The following is an 18728-nucleotide window of genomic DNA, read 5'->3' on the forward strand; positions in this document are numbered from 1 at the left end:
TCCTCAAATGGTTTAGCTCATCCAGGACTCCTCCAAGAGCTGATCTCCCAGCCATCGGGGGAGAAGGGCTTCATTAAGAGCCATGACCAAGACCCTGATGGATACTCTGACTGAACTCTAAACAACCTGTGTGGAGATGGGACAAAGTTCCATAAGGACAACCATCACTGCTGCCCTCCACTGATCTAGGCTTATGAGCAGAATGGCTAGACTGAAGCCTCTCCTCAGTCTTTATTAGAGCACATTTTGTTAAGTATATTTGCTGCTTCAACAGCCAGGTGACTATGTCGCTTGTGTAAGACAGCAGGAGAAAGTGTACAAATATCTTTAAATCAAATAAAAACAGTTTATTTAAAAAAACAAAAGATAAGCATTGCATGAATTTTGAAAGTAAAAATGCAGGCTAAAATATTTCATGGCTTACTACAAACATAAATCTACAGTGAGACAACATAAACAAAGAAATGACGTAAAGCTACAGTGCCTATAAAACGTTTAGATGCAATTGGCTGCACCAGTGTTCATTTTGATGAGTTTAAATTCTGAGTTTAAGTTCTTTATATTTTTGTCAAAAAACGTAAATAAAATTGACCATGAATTCATGTTTTAATAAAACCAAACGTTGAATATTTTCAAACAGTGTAAATGCTTGTATCATATGCAACTTTGGTAGGATGAGACTCAAGACACCCAGCACCTCTTAACAATGAGAAATAATTTGAGGCACTTTGTTCCTGACAGACTGAGAAAAAATTTAAAATATTAGCTTTAAATTCAATTTCTAAAACAAAACATGAGTAAGCTAAATTAAATGGCATCTGTTGAGTCAACAAAATGTATTAATGTTTGTATTCAATGATGTGTCTGTGTAGTTACAAATCAGAGATGTGATGTTTAAAACAAAAAATCCTGCAAATCACTCATTTTTACCCACACTGGTAAAGTTACTGCTGAGATTGTTGTCCGTCGTCTGACTTGTCTGAGGTCCCTGATTTTCTTCTCCACATCTAATATACTTTCTCCAGATCTTCAGGTATCCAGACTTGATCTTTTGGATTTTGAACGCATACACAATTGGGTTTATAGCTGAATTAGTATGAGAGAGCAGGATGCCAACATGAAAAACTGTTGGTGGTACAACGTTTGACCCAACAAAGTAAACAATGCAGTCCATGATGTGAAGAGGGAGCCAGGACACGGCAAACAGGACCAAGACCAGAGCCAGAGACCCTGCCAGCTGTTTCTCTTTCTTTAGGTAGTTGTGAGCCAGGCCAATATTACCCGGCTTTTCTCGAAGGCTTCCTCGAATGGTACAAAACACAAAGCCGTACAATACTGTCATCGCCAACAGAGGTATGAGGTTACAGAGGAAAAAATTGAAGTAAACCAGGTACGACATGGGGATCACACTCATAAACTCACAGACAATAGTGGAGTTGACTGAATTTGACAAAGTTTCATGGTTGTACCATCCAAGCATGGGAGCAAAACTCAGTGGTACTGCAACTATCCAACAAGCTGCGACTGCAAGGAATGAATGTTTCCTTGTCACAGTTCTTTTGTACCTGTAGAGAGAAGTAGTTATTATTGGTATATTAAAAAATAAAATTTCTTATCATATATGCATTAAAACTGTATGTAAGAAATGTAGTTAAAATATTCAGTGCCAGCTACGTGATTAAAAATGTCCTAGATTTACCTTTCATCTGGGGGCTTAATTTATATTTTTTATTGAACTGATGAAGCCTGAACATGAGAAGTAATACAGATACCATATCACATGATGCAAACCAAAGCTGTAAGAATCAGGAAGCCAGATTGAAATTAGCAACAAATAAAAAGGTGTGTGTATATATATATATATATATATATATGTATATGTATATATATATATGTATATGTATGTGTGTATATATATATATATATATATATATACATATATATATATATATATATATATATATATATATATATATATATATATATATACATATATATATAAATTATTGTTTTTTTTTATCTCAATCTTTACTGAGTCACGGTGCAAATTCCATATACAAAAAAACAAATAAGCTGAAATTTTGAACTTTTGTCCCAAAGTCATCTTTTGATTTTAAAGCCAAATGTCTCCAAAACCTTATAGTGCAATGACTGAATGTATTTAGCAGACAACGAAAACTTAATCCCTCATGCTGTCAGTCCCACTTTACTTTTGCATCGGTACTAATGTTTGAATAATCATACCTGAGAGGGACATACACCCGAAGGAAACGATCCACTGCAATAGCCACCAGACACAAAACCGACACTAAGGTCAAGAGGATGACCACGCAGCTGATGAAGACACAGCTGTGGAATGAAGTCCTCACTCTTCCATCCACCACCACAGCCAGCGGTATGGCCACACAGCCAACCATGAAGTCAGCCACAGCCAGAGAGACAATAAGGCAGAAGGTCGGCTGTTGAAACCTTTTACTGATCCATACTGCTAAAATGACCAGCACATTACCCAAACAGCATCCAACAGCAATAAGCACCTCCACCAAAGTATAACTCAATTCTTCATAATTCATTATGCTGTGTGTCTGTTTAGACAATTACTGTTTCCTGAATATGATGTGCTCTTCTGAAAGGAAGGAAGTGACTTCTGAGGTGCTCAGCCCTTAATTATACAGCGTACCTACTAGTGTGAAGCAAAAAAAAAACTGCAGCTTGTTGCAATGGCAATTTAAGGTATTAAAAACAGAAACACAGTCTTCCTGGTCTAAATAGAGGAAGTCATTATACCACTTCCTTGATGATATTGATCGCCTTTAAAGATGCTGCATCGCTAATCTGTTTCTGACTTTTGGTGTGAAACTATATATCCCTTAACTCTGGTTACCTCTTGCTGCTAATGCATGTCAGTTGAGATGGATGCACTGAGCTCATCAGACTTCATCCATGTTGGATTATTATTTTATATCAAGTCAAGTCAAATTCATTCATAGAGCAGATTTACAAACCACAGTTCTGTTTAAAGACAAATAAAACTGGAAGACATGTTCAAAGACAAAGACTGACTTCTAATTTGCTTCTTTTTGCTTCTAGTTTGGATAGTACATGTAAATTAATGCCAATAAACTTCCCTTTGACTTCCCTATATTAAAATATTTCCCTACGTCTAGCTGAAAAATGCCTCCAGATGACATCACATCATTTGGAGGAACCTTCATTTCTGATCATGTCATCTTGTTGCTTTTATAATGAAGTTTGTAATCATCAACCTGCTTTCGTAAAATTCCTTCAGATGCAGCCCGTTTTCATTCCTGAGTTGTTACAAGGCACAGCTTTGTCAAGACCTTCTGCAGGTGCAGTTGTTCCCAGGCCGTCAAATAATGGAAGACCTTGAGCGTCCAGTAGCGCCAATATGATAACCAAAGGACGTACAACGTGGCACAATATGACGTCTTAGGAGCGTCAATATCTCATGCTGTGGGATGAGAACGTGGTGCCAGATGATATCATCCGTACTCCTAATCATGAAAAGTCCTCCAGGTGATGTCATTTGGATGAGTTTGCAGCTACAAACAGAGAAATATTTTGATACAGGGAAGTCACAGTAAGGTTTAAAACCATTAATGTACATATACACCCTAAATTAAGCAAGTTGAAAATTGGTGAAGTCGCCTTTTAAGAATTTTAACTTTTTAAAAGGCATCATAGCAACACTTTATTGATGAGAAAGGCAAATGGGTTTGTAGGTGTCAAAGAGACCAGAACATGGACATCAGTGGGAAAACCAAGAAGACCTTTTACAGTGCATTCACAAAGTTGTCAGACCCCCTTCACTTTTTAAAATGTTTTTATGTTGCAGCCTGATACTACAGTTGTTTAAATACATTTTTTTCCTCATGAATTTAAACTCTGTACCTGAATTTTTGAAATGTTTGTAAATGTAATTTAAATAAAATAATTTAAATTTCAGTTTGGCTTAATTATTAAGACCCTTTGCAACAACACTTGAAATTTAGCTCAGGTGCCTCCCATTTCTCTTGATCATTGCTGAGATGTTTCTACGCCTTGACTGGAGTCTATAGAAGGCCTCACAACTGACACTGCATACTGTCCCATCAGGAGTCACCAAAGGAAAAACCATGAGGTCAAAGGAACTTCCTGCAGAGCTCAGAAACAGAATTATCGCAAGGCACAGATCTGGGGGCTCAGTTGGTAAGGCTGTTGTAAACAAACCACAGAGTCAGGGTTCGATCCCTGGTCCCAGCTATACGCCGGCTATAAGTGTCTCTGGGACAGACACTGAACCCCCAACAGTCCTTTCCCATCCCCAGCTGTGTAGTGCCGGTCCAAGCCCGGTAGAGTCAGGAAGGGGCTACACTGCAGCTTCCCATGAGAATAGTGGCCTTCTTAATCCTCAAATGGTTTAGCTCATCCAGGACTCCTCCAAGAGCTGATCACCCAGCTGATCACCCAGTTGGCTGCACCAGTGATAATTTTCAATTTAAACAAAATTGACCATGAATTCATGTTGTAATAAACCAAATGGTAAAGATTTACAAACAGTGTGAATGCTTGTATCATATGCAACTTTGGTAGGATGAGACTCAAGACCCAGCACCTCTTAACAATGAGGAATGATTTGGGGCACATTTTTCTTGAGAGACTGAAAAAAAATTACAAATATTAGCTTTAAATAGAATTTCTAAAACAAAACATGAGACAGCTAAATTAAATGGCATCTGTTGAGTCAACAAAATATATTAATGTTTGTATTCAAGTATATGTCTGTGTAGTTACAAATCAGAGATGTGATGTTTAAAACAAAAATCATGCAAATCACTCATTTTTGCCCACACTGGTAAAGTTACTGCTGAGATTGTTTTCTGTCGTCTGGCTTGTCTGAGGTCCTTGATTTACTTCTTCACATCTAATATACTGTCTCCAGATCTTCAGGTATCCAGACCTGATCTTTTGGATTTTGAACGCATACACAATTGGGTTTATAGCTGAATTGGCATGAGAGAGCAGGATGCCAACATGAAAAACTGTTGGTGGTATAACGTTTAACCCAACAAAGTAAACGATGCAGTTCATGATGTGAAGAGGGAGCCAGGACACGGCAAACAGGACCAAGACCAGAGCCAGAGACCCTGCCAGCTGTTTCTCTTTCTTTAGGTAGTTGTGAGCTGGGCCACCATTACCCGGCTTTTCTCGAAGGCTTCCTCGAATGGTACAAAACACAAAGCCGTACAATACTGTCATTACCAACAGAGGTGTGAGGTTACAGAGGAAAAAACGAAAGTAAACCAGGTACGACATGGGGATCACACTTATAAACTGACAGACAATAGTGGAGTTGATTGAAGAAGACAAAGTTTTATGGTTGTACCATCCAAGCATGGGAGCAAAACTCAGTGGTACTGCAACAATCCAACAAGCTGCGACTGCAAGGAATGAAAGTTTTCTTGTCACAGTTCTTTTGTACCTTTAGAGAGAAGCAGTTATTATTGGTATATCAACAAGTAGGTACGTGAGTGAGTATGTGTGATAAAGAAAGCATGAAAGCATGAATAAAAGTGTAAAGTTTTAAGTGTGTTCCCATTTATCATCCCAAACACCATGCATTACCATCACATGATTAAACTGACACTGTCGGTCCCACTTTACTTTTGTATTAGTACACGTTTGAAGGATCATACCTGAGAGGAACAGACACTCGGAGGTAACGATCCACTGAAATAGCCACCAGAGACAGAACTGAGACCGAGGGCAACAGGATGACCACGCAGCTGATGAAGAGGCAGCTGTGGAAAGAGACAGTCACTTGTCGTTCCACCACCATCGTAAACGGTATGGCCACGCAGCCAACCATAAAGTCAGCGACAGCCAGAGAGACGATGAGGCAAAATGTCGGCTTTTGCATGCTGTTACTGATCCACACTGCTGAAATGACCAGAATATTACCCAAACAGCAAACAACCGCAATGAGCACCCCCACCAACATGTAGATCACATCCAACTTCATTGTGCTTCCTAGCAGGATCACATTTGATGATTACTGGTGTCTGAATGTCAGTCTGAGTCTGAATATGATGTGCTCTTGTCACACCTTCTAAGGAAGTTTATATTTAGCCGTTTATATTTAATACCACATAGCTTCAAGTGTGAGAAAAACAAATTGAAACTGAAGGTTGTCGCTATGTGTTATTTTTAGTTTCTAAAGAAAGTCTAAATCTAGTAGCCATCATACTTCTTACTTGATGAGAACTTTAGATTAGCTGGTTAAAAAACACTTCATAATATTATTTGCTGTAACTCTGTAAAAAAAGTACAAACCCGATTCCAAAAAAGTTGGCACACTGTACAAATTGTAAATAAAAAAGGAATGAAATAACTAACAAATTTCATAAACTTATATTTTATTCAGAATACAACATGGATGACATATCAAATGTATCAAAAATATTAAATTTAAGGGAAAAATAAGTTGATTTTAAATTTCATGGCATCAACACATCTCAAAAAAGTTGGGACAAGGCCGTGTTTACCACTGTGTGGCATCTCCTTTCCTCTTTATAACAGTCTGCAAACGTCTGGGGACTGAGGAGACAAGTTGCTCCAGTTTAGGAATAGGAATGTTGTCCCATTCTTATCTAATACAGGCTTCTAATTGCTCAGCTCTCTTAGGTCTCCTTTGTCACATCTTCCTATTTATGATGTGCCAAATGTTTTCTATGGGTGAGAGATCTGGACTGCAGGCTGGACATTTCAATACCCGGATCCTTCTTCTACGCAGCCATGATGTTGTAATTGATGCAGTATGTGGTCTGGCATTGTCATGTTGGAAAATGCAAGGTCTTCCCTGAAAGAGACGACGTCTGGACAGGAGCATATGTTGTTCTAGAACTGGGATGTACCTTTCAGCATTGATGGTGCCTTTCCAGATGTGTAAGCTGCCCATGCCACACACACTCATGCAACCCCATACCATCAGAGATGCAGGCTTCTGAACTGAGCGCTAATAACAACTTGGGTTGTCCTTGTCCTCTTTAGTCCGGATGACATGGCATCCCAGTTTTCCAAAAAGAACTTCAAAGTTTGATTCGTCTGACCACAGAACAGTTTTCCACTTTGCCACAGTCCGTTTTAAATAAGCCTAGCCCCAGAGAAAACACCTGCGCTTCTTGATCATGTTTAAATACGGCTTCTTTTTTGACCTATAGAGTTTTAGCCGGCAATGGCAAACGGCAGGGCGGATTGTGTTCACCGACAATGTTTTCTGGAAGTATTCCTGAGCTCATGTTGTGATTTGCATTACAATAGCATTCCTGTATGTGATGCAGTGCCGTCTAAGGGCCCGAAGATCACGGGCACCAATATGGTTTTGAGAGATTGTTCCAGAATCTCGGAATCTTTGGATGATATTATGCACTGTAGATGATGATAACTTCAAACTCATTGCAATTTTTCTCTGAGAAACTCCTTTCTGATATTGCTCCACTATTTTTCGCCACAGCATTGGGGGAATTGGTGATCCTCCACCCATCTTGACTTCTGAGAGACACCGCCACTCTGAGAGGCTCTTTTTATACCCAGTCATGTTGCCAAGTGACCTAATAAGGTGCAAATTGGTCCTCCAGCTGTTCCTTATATGCACATTTAACTTTACCGTCCTCTTATTGCTACCTGTCCCAACTTTTTGGGAATGTGTAGCTCTCGTGAAATCCAAAATGAGCCAATATTTGGCAAGGAATTTCAAAATTTCTCACTTTCAACATTTGATATGTTATCTATATTCTATTGTGAATAAGATATAAGTTTTTGAGATTTGTAAATTATTCTATTCCTTTTTTATTCACAATTTGTACAATATCCCAGCTTTTTTGGAATCGGGTTTGTATGTTAAAGTGTTTAATGAAATGTGTTAACTAATACGTAGCATTTAGGGCAACTTTGATTGTAATTGTAGTTGAGTGCAAAGTGTAGATATTTGCTTTTAGATGTAGTGAAATACAAGTCAATTAAATCAATTGGGTAAAGCTCAGATGTAGGACATTACTTTCCACCCTTTAAAGGACGGTGAGTAAAGATGTTCCTGTTTAATGTTAAGAAACACCGTCAACAGCTAATCACTCTTCCTGGATACAGAGTAATCCTGTGGCTCTGTGCAGAGAGACAAATAATGAAGTCACGTTGCTTTGCCAAAATTACGCACAGCTCCTGTCAGTTCAGAGACTCCAGATAAAACACATCATTTCTGCCGCTGTTTCTTTAACCAGCTGCACAGAAAAGATCTAATCTAATACAAGTTGCTGTCACAACAGCACATACACACAGAAAAGCAGTATTGATGGTTCTGCAAAACTTGTGGTCACATGATTATAATCATAACAATATTATTGTTAATTTTTCTTAGTGTCTTCTTTTCCTTTCGACTGTTCCCTTTCAGGGGTCACCACAGCGAATCATGTGCCTCCATCTAACCCTGTCCTCTGCATCCTCTTCTCTCAAACCAACTAACTTCATGTCCTCTCTCACTACATCCATAAATCTCCTCTTTGGTCTTCCTCTAGACCTCCTGCCTGGCAGCTCCAACTTCTAAACGTTGACCCTATGTACTTAAAGCCCTGCACCTTCTTCACCTCTGCTCCCTGTAACCTCACCGTTCCACCTGTGTCCCTCTCATTCACACACATGTAGTCTGTCCGGCTGCGGCTAAGTTTCATTCCCCTGATTTCCAGAGCAGACCTCCACCTCTCTAGATTTTCCACCTGCTCCCTGCTCTCACTACAGATCACACTGTCATCTGCAAACATCATTGTCCATGGAGATTCCTCTATAACCTCATCTGTCAGCCTGTCCATCATCAGACCAAACAAGAAGGGGCTCAGAGTCGATCCTTGATGCTGTCATGATCTGGACTTTGTTTCCACTTCCTGCCCAGGACTTTTATTTTGTTGCCCCTTTTACCTGCTTCCTGCCTCATGTTTTGTTAATCATTCTGATTGTTTTCCCCGGGTCCCTGGTTGATTTATACCTAGCTCTCCCCACAGTCCCCTGTCAGATCCTCCATCTAACTCCCGGACAGTGCACCTTGACCCCTGATTAGCCTGACATCTGTTTTTTGGATTGCTGATTCTTGTTTTTGAACTCTGTTGTTTGTCCCCTGCCCGAGGTTTGATTTGTTCTGTTTTTGATTCAGTTTAGTTACCTCTGCCATTTATCCTCGTGGTTAAAAGTTTGCTACCTGTTGTGTTTTTTCGTATCCTCCTCTCAGGAGCAATTTATGTTAACCCTTTAGCATTTGATTAATAAACCCGTTCATCTGTTTACTCCCTCTCACTGCCTCTTCACTTGGGTCCGTCCTTATACAAAACTGTGACTGATGCAGACCAAGCTCCACCTTAAACTCCTCTGTCACACCTACAGCCACCTCACCACGGTCTTACAGTTTTCACACACTTCTTGCACCACTCTAACATACTTCTCTGCCTCTCCAGACTTCTTCATAAAATACCACAGCTCCTCTGTCTGCACCCAAGACACAATGCAACTCCCTCTGACCCTCATTGTACTTCTCCATCAGCATCCTCAAAGCAAATAGTGCATCTGTTGTACTCTTTCTAGGCATGAAACCATATTGCTGCTCACAAATGTTCACCTCTGCCCTTAGCCTAGCTTCCACTACTCTTTCCTACAACTTCATTGTTTGGCTCATCAGGTTTATTTCTCTGTAGTTGCCACAGCTCTGCACATCTCCCTTGTCCTTAAAAATGTTAATCTTCTCCTCCAGTCCTCGGGCATCCTCTCACTCTGCAAGATCTTATTAAACAAACTAATGAGAAACTCTACTGCCACCTCTCCTAGACACTTCCATACTTCCACAGGTATGTTTGCTTTGCTGCTGCCAGATTTTGGCTGATCATTTCAGCTAATAAACATACACAATTTATTTTATTAAATATTTCTCTCGGGTATGAATGTGAAATAAATGCTCACTCTATGTAAGTTTAAAACAATGTCTTTTTTAGAGCACATTTTGTTAAGTTTATTTGCTGCTTCAACAGTCAGGTGACTATGTCGCTTGTGTAAGACAGCAGGAGAAAGTGTACAAATATCTTTAAATCAAATAAAAAATAATTATTTAAAAAACAAAAGACAAGCATTGCATGAATTTTGAAAGTAAAAATGCAGGCTCAAAAAATTCATGGCTAACTACAAACCTAAAACTACAGTGAGACAACATAAACAAAAAAATGATTTAAAGCTACAGAGCCTATAAAAAGATTAAGTGCAGTTGCCTTTATTTTGATGAGTTAAAATTCAGAGTGTAAGTTCTTTATATTTTTGTCACACAAATGTAAATAAAATTGACCATGAATTCATGTTGTAATAAAACCAAATGGTAAAGATTTTCAAACAGTGTGAATGCTTGTATCATATGCAAATTTGGTAGCATGAGACTTAAGACATGCAGCACCTCTTATCAATGAGAAATGATTTGGGGAAATGATTTTTCCTGAGGGACCAAATTTATTTACAAGTATTAATTTTAAATTGAATTTCTAAAACAACGCATGAGACAGCTAAATTAAATGGAATCTGTTGAGTCAACAAAATGTTTAATGTTTGTATTCAATGATGTGTCTGTGTAGTCACAAATCAGAAATGTGATGTTTAAAACAAAAAAATCCTGCAAATCACTCAATTTTTCCCACACTGGTAAAGTTACTGCTGAGATTGTTTTCTGTCGTCTGGTTTGTCTGAGGTCCTTGATTTACTTCTTCACATCTAATATACTGTCTCCAGATCTTCAGGTATCCAGACCTGATCTTTTGGATTTTGAACGCATACACAATTGGGTTTATAGCTGAATTAGCATGAGAGAGCAGGATGCCAACATAAAAAGCTGTTGTTGGTACAACGTTTGACCCAACAAAGTAAACGATGCAGTTCATGATGTGGAGAGGGAGCCAGGACACGGCAAACAGGACCAAGACCAGAGCCAGAGACCCTGCCAGCTGTTTCTCTTTCTTTAGGTAGTTGTGAGCCGGGCCACCATTACCCGGCTTTTCTCGAAGGCTTCCTCGAATGGTACAAAACACAAAGCCGTACAATACTGTCATCGCCAACAGAGGTGTGAGGTTACAGAGGAAAAAACGAAAGTAAACCAGGTACGACATGGGGATCACACTTATAAACTCACATACAATAGTGGAGTTGACAGAATTAGACAAAGTTTTATGGTTGTACCATCCAAGCATGGGAGCAAAACTCAGTGGTACTGCAACAACCCAACAAGCTGCGACTGCAAGGAATGAATGTTTCCTTGTCACAGTTCTTTTGTACCTGTAGAGAGAAGCAGTTATTATTGGTATATCAACAAGTAGATACGTGGGTGAGCGTGTGTGATAAAGAAAGCATGAAAGCATGAATAGAAGAGTAAAGTTTTAAGTGTGTTCCCATTTATCATCCCAAACACCATGCATTACCATCACATGATTAAACTGACACTGTCGGTCCCACTTTACTTTTGTATTAGTACACGTTTGAAGGATCATACCTGAGAGGAACAGACACTCGGAGGTAACGATCCACTGAAATAGCCACCAGAGACAGAACTGAGACCGAGGGCAACAGGATGACCACGCAGCTGATGAAGAGGCAGCTGTGGAAAGAGACAGTCACTTGTCGTTCCACCACCATCGTAAACGGTATGGCCACGCAGCCAACCATAAAGTCAGCCACAGCCAGAGAGACGATGAGGCAAAATGTCGACTTTTGCATGCTGTTACTGATCCACACTGCTGAAATGACCAGAATATTACCCAAACAGCAAACAACCGCAATGAGCACCCCCACCAACATGTAGATCACCCCCAACTTCATTGTGCTTCCTAGCAGGATCACATTTGATGATTACTGATGTCTGAATGTCAGTCTGAGTCTGAATATGATGTGCTCTTGTCACACCTTTTAATGAAGTTTATATGCAGCTGTTTATATTTAATACAACATAGCTACAAGTGTGAGAAAAACAAATAGAAACTGGAAGTTGTTGCTGTGGGTTATTTTTAGTTTCTAAAGAAAGTCTAAATCTAGTAGCCATCATACTTCTTACTTGATGACAACTTCAACTTTAGATTAGCTGGATAATCAGGTAAAAAATACTTCATAATACTATTTGCTGTAATTCTGTAAAGAAAGTACAAACCCGATTCCAAAAAAGTTGGCAGACTGTACAATTTGTAAATAAAAAAGGAAAGAAATAACTAACAAATCTCATAAACTTATATTTTATTCAGAATACAACATGAATGACATATCAAATGAATCAAAGATATCAAATTTAAGGGAAAAATAAGTTGATTTTAAATTTCATGGCATCAACACATCGAAAAAACATCAAAAAAGTTGGGACAAGGCCGTGTTTACCACTGTGTGGCATCCCCTCTTCTTTTTATAACAGTCTGCAAACGTCTGGGGACTGAGGAGACAAGTTGCTCCAGTTTAGGAATAGGATTGTTGTCCCATTTTTGTCTAATACAGGCTTCTAATTGCTCAACGGTCTTAGGTCTCCTTTGTCCTTCCTCTTTATGATGCGCCAAATGTTTTCTATGGGTGAAAGATCTAGATTGCAGGCTGGACATTTCAATACCCGGATCCTTCTTCTACGCAGCCATGATGTTGTAATTGATGTAGTATGTGGTCTGGCATTGTCATGTTGGAAAATGCAAGGTCTTCCCTGAAAGAGACGACATCTGGACAGGAGCATATGTTGTTCTAGAACTGGGATGTACCTTTCAGCATTGATGGTGCCTTTCCAGATGTGTAAGCTGCCCATGCCACACACACTCATGCAACCCCATACCATCAGAGATGCAGGCTTCTGAACTGAGCACTAATAACAACTTGGGTTGTCCTTGTCCTCTTTAGTCCGGATGACATGGCGTCCCAGTTTTCCAAAAAGAACTTCAAAGTTTGATTCGTCTGACCACAGAACAGTTTTCCACTTTGCCACAGTCCGTTTTAAATAAGCCTATGCCCAGAGAAAACGCCGACAATGTTTTCTGGAAGTATTCCGGAGCCCATGTTGTGATTTCCATTACAGTAGCATTCCTGTATGTGATGCAGTGCCGTCTAAGGGCCCAAAGATCACGGGCATCCAACAGGTTTTCCGGCATTGACTCTTACGCACAGAGATTGTTCCAGAATTTCTGAATCTTTTGATGATATTATGCACTGTAGATGATAATAACTTCAAACTCATTGCAATTTTTCTTTGAGAAACTCCTTTCCGATATTGCTCCACTATTTTTCGCCGCAGCATTGGGGGAATTGGTGATCCTCCACCCATCTTGACTTCTGAGAGACACTGCCACTCTGAGAGGCTCTTTTTATACCCAATCAGTCTTTTTTATTCACAATTTGTACAGTATGCCAGCTTTTTTGGAATCGGGTTTGTATGTTAAAGTGTTTAATGAAATGTGTTAACTAATACGTAGCATTTAGGGCAACTTTGATTGTAATTGTAGTTGAGTGCAAAGTGTAGATATTTGCTTTTAGATGTAGTAAAATACAAATCAATTAAATCAACTTGGGTAAAGCACAGATGTAGGACATTACTTTCCACCATTTAAAGGACGGTGAGTAAAGATGTTCCTGTTTAATGTTAAGAAACACCGTCAACAGCTAATCACTCTTCCTGGATACAGAGTAATCCTGTGGCTCTGTGCAGAGAGACAAATAATGAAGTCATGTTGCTTTGCCAAAATTACGCACAGCTCCTGTCAATTCAGAGACTCCAGATAAAACACATCATTTCTGCAGCTGTTTCTTTAACCAGCTGCACAGAAAAGATCTAATCTAATACAAGTTGTTGTGACAACAGCACATACACACAGAACAGCAGTATTGATGGTTCTGCAAAACTTGTGGTCACATGACTATAATCATAACAATAATATTGTTAATTTTTCTTAGTGTCTTCTTTTCCTTTCGACTGTTCCCTTTCAGGGGTCACCACAGCGAATCATGTGCCTCCATCTAACCCTGTCCTCTGCATCCTCTTCTCTCACACCAACTAACCTCATGTCTTCTCTCACTACATCCATAAATCTCCTCTTTGGTCTTCCTCTAGACCTCCTGCCTGGCAGCTCCAACTTCTAAACGTTGACCCTATGTACTTAAAGCCCTGCACCTTCTTCACCTCTGCTCCCTGTAACCTCACCATTCCACCTGTGTCCCTCTCATTCACACACATGTATTCTGTCCGGCTGCGGCTAAGTTTCATTCCCCTGATTTCCAGAGCAGACCTCCACCTCTCTAGATTTTCCTCCACCTGCTCCCTGCTCTCACTACAGATCACACTGTCATCTGCAAACATCATTGTCCATGGAGATTCCTCTATAACCTCATCTGTCAGCCTGTCCATCATCAGACCAAACAAGAAGGGGCTCAGAGTCGATCCTTGATGCTGTCATGATCTGGACTTTGTTTCCACTTCCTGCCCAGGACTTTTATTTTGTCGCCCCTTTTACCTGCTTCCTGCCTCATGTTTTGTTAATCATTCTGATTGTTTTCCCCGGGTCCCTGGTTGATTTATACCTAGCTCTCCCCACAGTCCCCTGTCAGATCCTCCATCTAACTCCCGGACAGTGCACCTTGACCCCTGATTAGCCTGACATCTGTTTTTTGGATTCCGGATTCTTGTTTTTGAGCGCTGTTGTTTGTCCCCTGCCCGAGGTTTGTTCCGTTTTTGATTCAGTTTAGTTACCTCTGCCATTTATCCTCGTGGTTAAAAGTTTGCTACCTGTTGTGTTTTTTTCGTATCCTCCTAATAAACCCGTTCATCTGTTTACTCCCTCTCACTGTCTCTTCACTTGGGTCCGTCCTTATACAAAACTGTGACAGATGCAGACCAAGCTCCACCTTAAACTCCTCTGTCACCCCTACAGCCACCTCACCACGGTCTTACAGCTTTCACACACTTCTTGCACCACTCTAACATACTTCTCTGCCACTCCAGACTTTTTCATACCATACCACAGCTCCTCTGTCTGCACCCAAGACACAATGCAACTCCCTCTGACCCTCATTGTACTTCTCTATCAGCATCCTCAAAGCAAATAGTTCATCTGTTGTACTCTTTCTAGGCATGAAACCATATTGCTGCTCACAAATGTTCACCTCTGCCCTTAGCCTAGCTTCCACTACTCTTTCCTACAACTTCATTGTTTTGCTCATTAGGTTTATATCTCTGTAGTTGCCACAGCTCTGCACATCTCCCTTGTTCTTAAAAATGTTAATCTTCTCCTCCAGTCTTTTTTTGTCAAAAAAATGTAAATAAAATTGACCATGAATTCATGTTGTAATAAAACCAAATGGTGAAGATTTTCAAACAGTGTGAATGCTTGTATCATATGCAACCTTGGTAGCATGAGACTTAAGACACCCAGCACCTCTTAACAATGAGAAATGATTTGGGGCAAATTTTTCCTGAGGGACCAAATTTATTTACTAATATTAATTTTAAATTGAATTTATAAAACAATGCATGAGACAGCTAAATTAAATGGAATCTGTTGAGTCAACAAAATGTATTAATGTTTGTATTCAATGATGTGTCTGTGTAGTCACAAATCAGAGATGTGATGTTTAAAACAAAAATCCTGCAAATCACTCAATTTTTCCCACACTGGTAAAGTTACTGCTGACATTGTTGTCTGTCGTCTGGCTTGTCTGAGGTCCCTGATTTACTTCTTCACATCTAATATACTGTCTCCAGATCTTCAGGTATCCAGACCTGATCTTTTGGATTTTGAACGCATACACAATTGGGTTTATAGCTGAATTAGCATGAGAGAGCAGGATGCCAACATAAAAAGCTGTTGGTGGTACAACATCTGACCCAACAAAGTAAATGATGCAGTTCATGATGTGGAGAGGGAGCCAGGACACGGCAAACAGGACCAAGACCAGAGCCAGAGACCCTGCCAGCTGTTTCTCTTTCTTTAGGTAGTTGTGAGCCGGGCCACCATTACCCGGCTTTTCTCGAAGGCTTCCTCGAATGGTACAAAACACAAAGCCGTACAATACTGTCATCGCCAACAGAGGTGTGACATCACAGAGGAAAAAATTGAAGTAAACCAGGTACGACATGGGGATCACTTTTATAAACTCACAGACAATAGTGGAGTTGACTGAAGTAGACAAAGTTTCATGGTTGTACCATCCAAGCATGGGAGCAAAACTCAGTGGTACAGCAACAATCCAACAAGCTGCGACTGCAAGGAATGAATGTTTCCTTGTCACAGTTCTTTTGTACCTGTAGAGAGAAGCAGTTATTATTGGTATATTAAAAAATATAATTTCTTATCATATATGCATTAAAACTGTATGTAGGTAATGTAGTTAAAATATTCAGTGCCAGCTACTTGATTAAAAATGTCCTACCTTTCATCTGGGGGCTTAATGCATTTTTTTATTGAACTGATGAAGCATGAAAATAAGAAGTAATACAGATACCATATTACACGTAACCAAAGCAGTAAGAATCAGGAAGCCAGATTGAAATTAGAAACAAAAAAAGTTACATAGATGAGCCATAGAATTCTAGAAAGGAGTTTTATGGACTGGGACCAAGATTAACCTTTGTAATGCAGCAACACATTTTATTAATACCATGCTGCCAACCCAACAAAAGATTTTAGACTGGTAAAACATGCGCATATATAAACTAATATGTATAAATAATATATATATTTTATATATGTGTTTTTTTTATATTGTTTCTCTCTTGTTTTTTCCTCACCTAAATCTGGGTTATCTACAAAAGGTGCAATATTCAATCTTTACTGAGACACGGTGCAAATTCCATATACAAATAAACAATTACAAATAAGCTCAAATGTGGAACTTTTGTCTCAAAGTCATCTTTTGATTTCAAAACCCAAATGTTAGCTCCAAAAACTTATAGTGCAATGACTGAGTGTATTTAGCAGACAACAAAAACTGAATCCCTGATGCTGTCAGTCCCACTTTACTTTTGCATGAGTACAAATATCTGAATAATCATACCTGAGAGGGACATACACCCGAAGGAAACGATCCACTGCAATAGCCACCAGACACAAAACCGACACTAAGGTCAAGAGGATGACCACGCAGCTGATGAAGACACAGCTGTGGAATGAAGTCCTCACTCTTCCATCCACCACCACAGCCAGCGGTATGGCCACACAGCCAACCATGAAGTCAGCCACAGCCAGAGAGACAATAAGGCAGAAGGTCGGCTGATGAATGCTTTTACTGATCCATACTGCTAAAATGACCAGCACATTACCCAAACAGCATCCAACAGCAATAAGAACCTCCACCGACGTATAACTCAATTCTTCAAAATTCATTGCGCTGTGTGTCTGTTTAGACAATTACTGTTGCCTGAATATGATGTGCTCTTCTGAAAGGAAGTGACTTCTGAGGTGCTCAGCATTTAATTATGCAGTGTACCTACTGGTCTTAGGCAAATAAAACTCCAGCTTGCTGCAATGGTTTATTTTAAGGTATTAAAAAAACAGAAAGTAAATCTTCGTGGTCAAAATAGAGGAAGTCATTATACCACTTCCTTGATGATATTGTTCGCCTTTAAAGATGCTGCATTGCTCATCTGTTTCTGACTTTTTGGTGTGAAATTACATTTCCGTTACCTATGGTTACCTCTTAGCGCTAATGCATGTCAGTTGAAATGGATGCACTGAGCTCATCAGACTTCATCCATTTTGGATTATTATTTTATATCAAGTCAAATATATTCATAGAGCAGATTTACAAACAGTAGTTCTTTATAAGGAGAAATAAAACTGGAGGATGTGTTCAAAGACAAAGGCTGATAAATTTGCTTCTTTTGCTTCTAGTTTGGATAGTACATGTAAATAAATGCCATTAAACTTCCCTTTGACTTCCCTATATTAAAATATTTCCCTACGTCTAGCTGAAAAATGCCTCCAGATGACATCACATCACTTGGAGGAACCTTCATTTCTGATCATGTCATCTTGTTGCTTTTATTATTAAGTTTGTAATCATCAACCTGCTTTCGTAAAATTCCTTCAGATGCAGCCCGTTTTCATTCCTGAGTCGCTACAAAGCACAGCTTTGTCAAGACCTTCTGCAGGTGCAGTTGTTCCCAGGCCGTCAAATAATGGAAGACCTTGAGCGTCCAGTAGCGCCAATATGATAACCAAAGGACGTACAACGTGGCACAATATGACGTCTTAGGAGCGTCAATATCTCATGCTGTGGGATGAGAACGTGGTGCCAGATGATATCATCTGAACTCCTAATGATGAAAAGTCCCTCAGGTGATGTCATCTGGATGAGATTTCAGCTACAGAGTAATATTTTGATACAGGTGAGTCACAGGTAGGTTTAATACCATTAATGTACATATACACCCTAAATTAAGCAAGTTGAAAATTGGTGAAGTCGCCTTTTAAGAATTTTAACTTTTTAAAAGGCTTCATAGCAACACTTTATTGATGAGAAAGGCAAATGGGTTTGTAGGTGTCAAAGAGACCAGAACATGGACATCTGTGGGAAAACCAAGAAGACCTTTTACAGTGCATTCACAAAGTTGTCAGACCCCCTTCACTTTTTAAAATGTTTTTATGTTGCAGCCTGATACTACAGTTGTTTAAATACATTTTTTCCTCATGAATTTAAACTCTGTA

General features: G+C 39.5%; 3 protein-coding genes and 1 pseudogene across 3 annotated transcripts; all 4 read right to left on the reverse strand.

Moving 5' to 3' along the window:
- Positions 1-378: 378 nt before the first annotated feature.
- On the reverse strand, positions 379-2590 carry LOC137128283 (adenosine receptor A1-like; annotated as a pseudogene).
- A 2222-nt stretch (positions 2591-4812) lies between these two features.
- On the reverse strand, positions 4813-6039 carry LOC137128284 (adenosine receptor A1-like). The gene is made up of 2 exons (XM_067506150.1): positions 5697-6039; positions 4813-5482 (listed from the first exon to the last, which is right to left on the reverse strand). Exons 1-2 carry the CDS (start codon positions 6020-6022, stop codon positions 4834-4836), a joined length of 975 nt encoding a protein of 324 aa, XP_067362251.1. The 5' UTR covers positions 6023-6039; the 3' UTR covers positions 4813-4833.
- A 4108-nt stretch (positions 6040-10147) lies between these two features.
- Positions 10148-11886, reverse strand: LOC137128179 (adenosine receptor A1-like). Its single transcript, XM_067505978.1, has 2 exons — positions 11561-11886; positions 10148-11346 (listed from the first exon to the last, which is right to left on the reverse strand). Exons 1-2 carry the CDS (start codon positions 11884-11886, stop codon positions 10698-10700), a joined length of 975 nt encoding a protein of 324 aa, XP_067362079.1. The 3' UTR covers positions 10148-10697.
- A 3617-nt stretch (positions 11887-15503) lies between these two features.
- On the reverse strand, positions 15504-17444 carry LOC137128180 (adenosine receptor A1-like). Its single transcript, XM_067505979.1, has 2 exons — positions 17077-17444; positions 15504-16324 (listed from the first exon to the last, which is right to left on the reverse strand). Exons 1-2 carry the CDS (start codon positions 17403-17405, stop codon positions 15676-15678), a joined length of 978 nt encoding a protein of 325 aa, XP_067362080.1. The 5' UTR covers positions 17406-17444; the 3' UTR covers positions 15504-15675.
- Positions 17445-18728: the final 1284 nt, after the last annotated feature.

The sequence above is a fragment of the Channa argus genome, chromosome 5 (genome assembly GCF_033026475.1).
Source record: "Channa argus isolate prfri chromosome 5, Channa argus male v1.0, whole genome shotgun sequence".
Lineage (NCBI taxonomy): Eukaryota > Metazoa > Chordata > Actinopteri > Anabantiformes > Channidae > Channa > Channa argus.